Source organism: Rhamphochromis longiceps, linkage group LG3 (genome assembly GCF_057381845.1).
Source record: "Rhamphochromis longiceps isolate RC_006_pf linkage group LG3, R_longiceps_female_GT1.1, whole genome shotgun sequence".
Lineage (NCBI taxonomy): Eukaryota > Metazoa > Chordata > Actinopteri > Cichliformes > Cichlidae > Rhamphochromis > Rhamphochromis longiceps.
In genome coordinates, this window is record NC_140559.1 from 16407395 (window position 1) to 16418393 (window position 10999).

The 10999-nt window shown below is 38.9% G+C and overlaps 1 protein-coding gene across 1 annotated transcript; it reads right to left on the minus strand.

Moving 5' to 3' along the window:
* Positions 1-5171: 5171 nt before the first annotated feature.
* On the minus strand, positions 5172-6962 carry LOC146673169 (butyrophilin subfamily 2 member A1-like). Its single transcript, XM_085400931.1, has 3 exons — positions 6768-6962; positions 5555-5884; positions 5172-5323 (listed from the first exon to the last, which is right to left on the minus strand). Exons 1-3 carry the CDS (start codon positions 6826-6828, stop codon positions 5172-5174), a joined length of 543 nt encoding a protein of 180 aa, XP_085257057.1. The 5' UTR covers positions 6829-6962.
* Between the last annotated feature and the right edge of the window lie 4037 nt (positions 6963-10999).

Here is a 10999-nt window from a genome sequence, read left to right on the forward strand (position 1 = left end):
ACTTCATGAATCAAAATGTATTTATCAAAATAACGTGCTTGAGCTAATTTTGTTTCTGTTCTTATCTGTGGGAAGAGGAGAGTTTGGAGATGAGATGGACACATACAGATCTGAAGGCGTGTTTTATCCCAGTATTGTCTGCGCTCTTGCAGCTTTTTGTTGCTGGTTTTCTAGTAAATTTTTCTTGGTAAATTATCACCTTCCTGTTACTTTATAATGTAATGACAGCTTATAAATGTCTCAATTTCTTCAAATGTCTGAATAGAACTAAATGCTCTTTTTCTATTATCCTACATTTCATTCACTCACTCAGGAACTCATCAACGTTTAAAGGCTACGACGTGTAAAATGAGTCATCAAATCTAAACTTAGCTATCAAGCAAACTTTGATCTGAGGACAACAGACCTGGACAGTGTGTGATACTGTCAGCTTGTAGCAGACCGGCTGTTTGGTAAAGACAGTGTTGTTCAGTCAGTGTAATAAAAATAGTGTAAAATCGTTTAAAACAATAAAATCTGCTCACAAACACGTAAATCTTTAATAAAAACATGATGAAGAACCTCAGCTTCAGCTTACTGCACTGATACAGTCAACACAATATTTGCAGAACATGATTATTGAAATAAAAAGAGTGAAGTTTAATTACGTCATTATGATCGTGAGAGAAGAAAAAATAATACAACAGGTCAAAAGTAGAGTTTTATATATATTATATTTTATTCTTATCTGTGGATTTACAGACACCGTGGTAACACAAAGTTTTCATTTTAAGAAACAAACAAAAGCAGGACAAGAAGCACAAAAACTGACAGACCAACGATCCGTCCTTCTTCCCTCTGTCTTGCTTCCCTCCATCTTTGTAGTCTTCATCCTTCTCTTGTTCTCCTGGGCCCACTGCTACAACACAAGTGAAGTCTATCCAGGATATCCATCCTTTATCTGACACCACTTTTGTAACAGGTATTACAATTAAATAATATGAGATACACATTAAATTATTGTCTCGACAACTTTGGACCAGAATCAGAAAGTTCTAGGTAAGACTATGGAGCCTTGAAAGGATCAGCAGAGAAGGAACCACTCAGTGATAGATAAGATGTGATTTGAATAGAAACTGTATTGAAAGTTGTAAAGTTTACAAACCCTGCCTGTCTAAAGTCTGCTTCCTACAGTGCACAAACACACATTAAAGGGTCCAAAAATAAAATCAAAACCAAACATCCTCTTTAAGGAAATTCTCCAAAGAGTTTCAATTAAAGAGCTTCTGCTCCTGTTGCTCCACTTCTCTTTGGAAAGAGAAATTAGAGTTCCTTGTGTGTGTGTGTGTGTGTGTGTTTCTGTCCATTGGTTCTAACACTACCCGGGTAGATTTTTAAAGTGTTAGTCTTATCTGTATCAAGGAAGGTAGTAATAGTCCTGAGGTTCGCTGAAGGTGGATCCCACGGCTGGCCACACCGCACTCTGGTCCGTCGACAGTCACTCTCTTGGGATTGGCTCGCCACTGAACCCACAGGGTTCAGATCTTGAATGATCCAGTCCTGGTCAAAAACCAATCTATGCACACAGTTCAGAGTGCATACATAATAATAATAATAATAATGGATTGGATTTATATAGCGCTTTTCAAGGCACCCAAAGCGCTTTACAATACCACTATTCATTCACTCTCACACACTGGTGGAGGCAGCTACAGTTGTAGCCACAGCTGCCCTGGGGCAGACTGACAGAAGCGAGGCTGCCATATGGTGCCATCAGCCCCTCTGGCCAACACCAGTAGGCGGTAGGGTAAAGTGTCTTGCCCAAGGACACAACGACCAGGACAGAGAGCCCGGGGATCGAACCGGCGACCTTCCGGTTACAGATACGCTTCCCAACCCCCTGAGCCACAGTCGCCCCAATACATGACTATTTTATCTATGTTTTTTCCATCACTCATCTTTCAGTCAAGTATTGCTCAAGTATAACAAATTATTTTAGTTATACGATGTCTCAACCATCATGAAATAACTTAAGTTACATCACACAAGGTCTTAGTGCAACAGAAAATATACCTTATTACCTAACCCTTATATTTACCCTTTTAAGAATAAATCAACTTGTAAGATCCACTCTCCCATATTTATCCTTTCAACAGCTCGCTTTTAACTGTTCTTCTTTTTAAGATATTTCAACTTGAATTATTTCTCAGAAAAATATATCAACTTCTTTAAACATTAATACGTTCAACAGAGTAATGAGATCCCTCACATTATATGAACTTTTTGCATCTTCATCAAATGAATTAACTTCTAAGTCAACAAAACTAAAAATGGTGCATTTACATGACAATATTACTGCTCCTCCAATGTTTTGGAAAGCTAATTAACTCAACTGAATCACAGTAATGTTAGAACACACAGAAATCGCTAAGCAGTAGCTTAATACTAGCGGTTAACTATTGGCCCGAGCACATTTTAATATATTGCTTAGCACTTAAAATTGAATATTTACACATCAGTGATGTTACAGTACTTTAAACATAAATATCACAACTCCGACTGGCTGTTTTTAAACAGGACATATATTAACAGCAGTCAACTACATGTCTTCATGGCGCTAACATTCATGTAGCATCCCTTACCGGAGCTCGTGGTGAGATAGCTCGCCTGGTCCCAGAAACCATCCTGCTCTGACAAACTGGCTGACGCAGCTTCCCAGTATTTCACAGATTTCAGATCCTAATAAATAGCCATCTATTAGTGATGGCCCACTTGTATGGGCTCAAATTGTGGTCATAAATATTTTGTACTTGTAAATCAGGATTTGTATGTGTAAAAAGAATTTGTGTGTGTGTAAAAAAGATTTTTGTGTGGACTTAGCCAAAAAATATATGTGAAACTCTGCACTCAAATTACAAGTTACAAGTTTTGACCCCATTTTTCTTCCTGTCAGCTGATTGGTCAATGTCATGTCAATCACAAATTTAGCATCTTGATGCATCTCAATCATCCAGGAAAGTAAATCTCCAAAAGTTGATTCTGTTCATCTGGACGTAGCGTTTTGTGGGAGAAATGTTTCGTCACTCATCCGAGTGACGTCTTCAGTCTCAGCTGGCTGCAGGTTTCCCCAAATCTTCCCCCAAATCCTTATATACAGGCTCACCCTGCAACCAATATGCAGGTGGGTTCCCGATCAACCTAGTTGCACAGCCGAGAGCGAGCGCAGGAGAGAGCGAGGGAGAGAGAGAAAAGGAAAGGCGAGTAGCCTATCCGGCTACACACTCATCAATCTGAACCAGCTGAATCAAAGGTCAGCAGCGTGTTCACGCATCAGGCTTAGTTTGTACTTTAGAGTCACAGAAGAAGAACAAATCTATATAAACAGCCTTAAAACAACATGCAGTCTTTTTGTTTCTAACCACAGTCACAGGCTCATTAGGAGCTCAATTTGAGTTTAATTCTGATTTTATTATTACATAGTTACATATTGTTACATAGTGAAGTCACAGAAAGTCAGTGCTGTCAGTTTATTCTCTTTTACTGAGTCTAATCATGATGTATTGCACAGAGAAGACTGTTCAGTGAATAACTGATAGAAAGTTTCCTTCATGAATGTTTTCATGTCAAGAAATGTGTCGTTAGGGGGAAACATAATTCATCTTTAAACCTTTAGTGCTGAAACATCTCTCACTCTTAGACCTTGCATGAACACCATCATCCAACTTTATTCACTCCCAAAGAACCCAAGCAAAAAAAATAAAAACACAGACCACAGAAACAGAAACAGTGATCATTTTCATTTTATTTCTTGATTTACGGGATTGGAATAAATTATAAGGAGGGCACATTATTAATCGTAGATTAATCATATTTATATATCTTAAAGAAATATTTAAAGAAGTACATTAAAACTTGAGCCCCAATCCCCCCCACGACCCCTGTTTGGATAAGTGTTTATTTTTAAATCAGGATACACTTATTCTGACAGCTCCATTATCCATGACAACATCCACACACACACACGCACAGCCAATGCACACAAAATACATGACTAAAAAACACATGGAGCCCAAATCTCAAAGGCTTTTCAATACTTTATTTAAACCCTTTAAAAAAGTTTCAATACCTGTTATGTTTTAATTAAATTTATTTTTTTTTTCAGTTTTTTTTTGTATACTTGGTATGTTCAAAGTCATTTTGAGACATTTAACACAAAGTGGGGAATTGTATTGTTCCATAATTAGGATCCACTCGTCATAGATTTGACTACTTTATTGCATTTATTTATGTTTTTAATTTTTTATCACTTTTATATCATTGTTTATTGTATTTATTTATTGCTTGTTTCATCTATTTAATTTTGCCCAAACACACTTTATTGCATCAGTATCATGAAAATTCTTAAACTCACTGATTTCACTTTTGTCTTTCCTCACCTCAACTGTTTGTTTTCACCTGAAGACGATCAGTTAGTTGTAAACATCTGGATCATGAAATCACTGCCTACTGACTGAAGTCTCCAGAAACTAGCATCAGCATTCCTGGAGGATTCCTCTGACCTGTGCACGTTTCATCAGTGAGCATCCGTAATAAATACAGATTCTTAGATGCAGCTGTATTCTTTTGGCTGCAAACAACTTTACAACAATATGTTGTTTCATGAACATTTATATAAATGCCGATGCCTGTTTGTACTGGTTGCTTTACAGCAACAGCAAGTGGACTAAGCCTACATTTGATTCTTGCAGCTTGATGATAACAGTTTCTCTAATTCATTAAAGATAAACTTATGATACATTTGTTAACTCAAACACTTGGCATTTTTCTCTTTTCTTCCTGCCTTCAAAACGTTCAACTTTATTGATGTAGCAGCTCTTTCTCTTTTCCATTCTTACTGTTCAATACATGTAAAGCTTTCACATATTCACAGAGTGCTTTTAATATTAAAATGAAAACTACTATATACTGTTTTTGATCTCATTCAGCTGCCTTGTCTGCAGGGGCTGTGGTACTTTTCTGTTTTATGTCTAAGCTCTTCAAATCTTTTTTTATTTTAAATTAGCCGCTCAGCTACAATCATCTGTGTGATTGGTCAGATGTTGCCATGATATGTTGAACAGCACAGGGCACAGATTCAGGATCTAGATCATATTTTATGTCTGCATTGAATCCTGGGAACAGCAACAGAAGACTCACAGTTCAGCTGGAAGCTGGTTTGTTTCCTGACTCTGTTTTTTTATTTTATGGTTTCTGTAGAATAAAGATCCAACAACAGCAGCAACAACAAGAAGCAAAGCAAGAACTATCAGACCAACGATCAGTCCAACAGATCCTCCTGTCTGACCTGCAGGCGAGAAACAGGTGTGAGGTGTCAGGTAGGTGATGAGTGAAGAACAGAACAGAATCCATTTCCTCTTCAAACTGCTGTCAGACATTATCTACTGCACTCTGATCACATCACTCAGACCAGCTGCTTTCTACAAAGTCTCATCAACAACATCTTTAGAAACAAACATCAACAACCAGGAAGCAGCTTCACCTCTGATCACACACACACTCAACTCTACTCACTCACCTGGAGGAACAACCAGGTAGATGATGCTTAACTCCAATGAGTGTGCTCCATCCATGAAGACACCACACTCGTATGTTCCAGCATCATTAATCGTCACGTTCTTCAGAATCAAAGACACGTCTCCATCCTTCATCTGTCTGTCCTGCAGATCCACCCGGTTCTTAAAAGATGGATGCTGGTCGTCTGGAACAAAGTGACCATCCCGGTAAACAAGCACATATTCATCTCCCAGGTCAGCTCTGCTCCACTTTACAACTATGATGTTGTTGTTTGGAGCTCGACATGTCAGAGTGACGTCCTGTCCAGACTCAGCTGTGATGTTTTTCTGGTCTGAAAGAGGAAACAACACAGAGCAGAGAGGTTAAAGGTCAAAGTACAACTGTTCACTTCTACAGCAGCCAATCAGAAACACACAATAAAAGACAGTCTTCTGTTATTAGATGATGATCTTTGATGGTGTTTCTTCTTGTGTCAGCTGAGCTGAAGAAGAGGGAGAACATTAGACATTACAAGAGACTAAACTACATTTAGTTCTTATGTAGTGCTTTCCTACTCGAACATGCTCTGTACAACTTGCTTCATTCACCCATGCACTTTTTTCTGTGTCACTGATTTCTATCTAACACACATTCCTAGTCTGCTGGATTTATCTGTGTGTTAGCATCTTGCCCATAGATATTTGGCACGCAGACTGGAATCAAACCATCAACCCTGCAATTAGTAAGAGACCTGCTCTACCACCTGAGGTCATCCAACTCCATCTTTAAACACACTGACTGTGATGTTTGATCAGTGTGACCAGTCACAGCAGGTTATAGATTATTGGTTACTGATTTCACTGTTTAAAGTTTCATACAGATTGGACAGACATAGGATCACATGGTGAGTGAAATAAATGCAGAGATGGTCACCTCAGTATTTAATAATTAGTTATCTTTGGTCTCTGGCTCTATTTCACAATGTGTCTTTGTCCTGTCTTTTATATCTTGTGTGATATTTCTGCCAGAAACCTGATTCCATATAAATTATTTCACCTTAAAGCAGCGCTGCTAACTGACTTTAGCATCATCACTCCGACCGACACAAACCAAATAATATAAAAATAATTCTTGGGGAATATCATTAACGCGTAACCCAGGCTCATTCTCTTCATTCCTTGTTATCTCACATATAAACTCTGTTAAAAACTTAGTTTCTAACAGGTAAATCTCACCTGCAGAGACGAACAGGACAAACATCAGCGTGGAGCAGAGTGACGCAGTTACAGCAGACATGTCCGTGTTCTCTGTTTCTGCCGATCTGACTCTTAGTTTGTTCTAAATGTCTGAGTCTGTTGGTGTTTACACTCAATAACTGAACCTGAGCTTAAACCTGAACACATCAGATTAAATTTAAGGTTTAAATAAAGATCAAAAATTTTCTGTCACCCGTTCGCTCGATCTCAAAATGGACGACCTGTCTCTTAAAGAAATTGAGCCACGTGACGTTGTGATGTGTTACGTTGTGATGTGTTACGTTGTGATGTGTTACGTTGGACTGTAGTTGGACGATGAAGTGCATCGTTAAAAAAAGGTGAAACAATTATATACAAAATATAAAATATATCAAATCTAAATGGATGTCATTTAGATTTGATATATTTTATATTTTGTATTTTTTTCTGTCTAAAAATGGATATTGCACTATGAAGGAAGCAATATTTACCTCCATAAAAGCTGTTCTATAGAACTTTTTTGAGGAATAAAGAAGCAGCAGAACATACAGCATCAAACAGTTAAAAAATATAGAGATAAAGTCTGACAGCTTTTGTTTCTTATCTAAGAAACTGAAAGGCATCATTTTAAACACTTACTGTTGTTCTGAAGGATCTGAAACCCTCAAACACTCTTCTGAACATCAGGATGGAAAATTATCCACAGATAAAAACAGTGTGAGGTCGGCAGGAACTTATTTAAGTTTCATTTCATGTGAGCAAAACATTTTACAAAAGTAAATCACTCAAGAATGAAAAGTCAAAAGATAAAATTAAAGAAATTGTGGGCAAACTGACATCTGTAGCAAAAAAATACAGATCAAACCAGCCTGTACATCCATTCACAGACAAACAAATCCCTGAAGTCAGAAATGGGGATTTGTTTCACTGACGTATTTTGTTTTGAATAAAACCAAATACTCTGCAAACACTCCGGGTGTGTTTTCGACTCAGAGGCCCTCCCAGCACACAGGAGTAGGGGATCAAATCACGTTACTTGCTTAACTACCTGCAGTCCCTGCACGTACCTCCACCTGGGAAATTATATTATTGCAATCGCACTAATTAGTCCAACAGATCCTCCTGTCTGACCTGCAGGCGAGAAACATCTCTCAGGTCTCTGGTCTGCAAACGCCTTGGTGTTCTCCCGGAGACACTGGAAGAGGTGGCCAAGGAGAGGGAGGTCTGGGTGTCTCTGCTTAGGCTGCTGCCCCCATGACCCTGCCCCAAATACCGCAGCAAAACTGATCGATGCATTAATCTATATAATTATATTATTATTCCATATTTGCTCATGAATTACTTGTGGTTCCTTTGGCAAAGACCTGACTCCATCTAACTGATTCTGCCTTGGAGCAGTGATGTCCTGATAATATGTGAATCTAACATATAAGACACACAGGACTTCAGACCAGATACAAAACAGTAATGGAGTATGTTTCCTGTTTCGGCTTTAGGTTGTTTCTGCTTTATATCATGTCACATAAAGTCTGACAGCTTGTCATGAATTCAGATGAAGTGTTTTCAGAGATTAAACTTGCTTCACACTAACTGCACATCACATTCATCTGGAACCAGTAACCCACTTAATCCACTTCCCAGTTCGTATCCCTGTTTCTGATCAGAATCATATTGAACACTGGTCAGCATAACTCTGGTGCACAGCATGATGTTCAGGTTTAGGATGTTGAGGGCGGGGCTAATACTCTCCTGGTCAGACTGTTTGGTGATCTGGACTCTTTGGTTTTGTGTCCTTTTGAAGGATCGACAGGACCAGTGTCACTGTCCTGCAGCTCCCTACCACCTGGTGGGACATTGTTCATAATATTGTAAAAAAGGGAAAAAGGACTGCAGATAATTTGGCTGCAAGAAACATTTCAGTCCTTTAATGATGTTTCTCTGGCAGTTCTGCTGTAATCACAGCAACTTATTACATCAACTTAGTCTCCTTTTCCTGACCAGTTTCCCTTTACTTGGATGTCATCACAGTGGGTAGGTGACCTGATAAGGACTTAGAAAAAGAGAAGAGCCTGTGATGTAAATGTACAGAAACAGCAACTATCTGATGCTGTAAACCCCATTGTCATACAAGCATGTGAATTGCTCAATAAACATATCTTGGGAAAAAAAGAAAAAGAGAAATGTGCTGAGAATCTGAATGACTTTATACAGGTCTCATTAAAAATGTGGTGGAGGATGTCTGCTGTGGAAACCAAAATGCACACAGTGTGTTTGTACCCTGATGTTTTTATGCAAATGATATTTAAATGAGAGCAGCCTGTAAAAATATCTCTTCATCACAAAACTGGAAAACATTTAGGGCCAGAGTTACTGACAGTGCAAAGCATTAACATTAAAAAGCCCCTGGATTCATGAAAGAAGCTCAGAGTCACTTTGTGAATGAAAGCCACACAAAATGTTATTGTCTGATAGTTGGGTCAGCTGTTCCACACACATTTAAGGTGGATTAAATGTGTAAAAATGCAGTTCTCCTTTGGAGAAATCCTGAGCTCCACTTTAGTCTCAGTCCACACAGTGCCCAGTGATTTCTGTCAAGAGAACTAACCCTGATATCATGAACATATTGCTTCTCTTTCAGCTTCCTGTCATTGATTTGAATTGCCTCGTTTAAAACCTTAACTCACACTGAAAGCCCTAAATCAGTGCCAGTAATAACTCAACTGAACTGGCTGGATCTTTCTATATAAATTATAATTATTTTTAATCATAGTGAATTGTTAGTAGATCACCCTGAATAACAATTTGTTCTGCTTAGTAAATCTGCCCGATAGCCTACAAAGTGATATAAAGTTACCCAGGCGAGTGGAGCTTGATCAGAGATTGAGCAACGAGAGAAAGATGGAGGATGTGAGTGTTGTAAACAATAAGATCTATTTATGATATTATAACATCATAACATGCAAGAACTACAACTTTCTGTGAGCTGTTGAAGCAGCTCATTAACTGTCTTTGTATTTTACATGGAGGCTAGCATCCACATGCTAGCTCCAGCTAGCATGTCGATTTCAATGTGATCTGCTTTAATTATTAACATATACTGGTTCAGTTTGTCATGTTCGCTGTTTAATAACTAAATAACACAAAAATGTTATTTATACTTGACTTTATGTAAGAATTAACAGTGTGTTTGCCACATCTGGCAAAGCAGATAGCATGGAGTGAGGTGATTGTCCACCCAAATGCAGGCACACGGAGACAAGGGTGAAAGATAGCAAAAGCGAGCCTTTATTTCTGGCTGTAAAAATACTATGAACAAAAACCAGACTTGATGAACAGAGGAAAAAACCTAACTGAAACCCAGACTGGGGAAAGCTAAATATGAAACACAAGAAACACAGGAAAACACGCAAACAATCCAAGTGTTTCCCTCAGTTTCCCTGAGAAACTGAGGGAAACACACACCATATATACACGGGGGGAATAGGAGACAGGAAACAGGAGGGGAACACAGCTGGGACTAAGCCGACCTTACGAGACAAGGGGAAGCAAGACACTGCACACAGGATAAGAACTATCAAAATAAAAGAGGAAACACACCTCCGACTCAGACACAAGACACACAAGCTTAACACAGAGACAAGGTGACTAGACATGAAACACGGGACACGGGAAAAGCACAGTGACAGTGTTAGCTGTTAGCATTATTATCTAACCATGCATGCACTCCCTCATGCTCCATCATCCAGGTCATGGTACTTTTAAGAGTTTGAGTTGAAGACAACTGGACCTCTGTTTATGGTCACGAGGATGCTTCACCTCTTCAGTTCTGAAAGCTGATGGAGAGTCTCGGGTGTTTAACTCCTAGTGAGGTTGTGATGTTGGCGGTGGTCCTGAGAGTGGCTCACCCACCCTGCTGTCAACTGAGTTACTGAGGTCACGTGGGTCAAGGTGTGAGTGTGGGGTTGAATGGCCTGGAAGGGACCCCAGGACTATGTTATAGGTAGCCAACACTTTTTCTATGTTTGAACTTAATGTGACCACTAGAGGGAGGCGTGCGCCTGTTAGTGCTGTGAATGCGTCATGACTGTCAAGCTCAATTATGTTTGTACAGTAGTAATAAATACCCACCTCATTCTAAATTCTAAAGGAATAATAATGAATAAAAAGCACCAGAGCAGGTCAGTGTCACAGCATGTGTCACCATGATGATTTACCTCAAAGTGAACCACCTT

Excerpts from the sequence above, each read along its gene's own strand:
- LOC146673169 (XM_085400931.1), bottom strand. The coding sequence starts at position 6,828 with ATGTCTGCTGTAACTGCGTCACTCTGCTCCACGCTGATGTTTGTCCTG. Across the intron at positions 5,885-6,767 it reads TGTCCTGTTCGTCTCTGCAG|ACCAGAAAAACATCACAGCT; the intron begins GTGAGATTTACC and ends TTCCTCTTTCAG. Across the intron at positions 5,324-5,554 it reads CTACCTGGTTGTTCCTCCAG|GTCAGACAGGAGGATCTGTT; the intron begins GTGAGTGAGTAG and ends TCTCGCCTGCAG.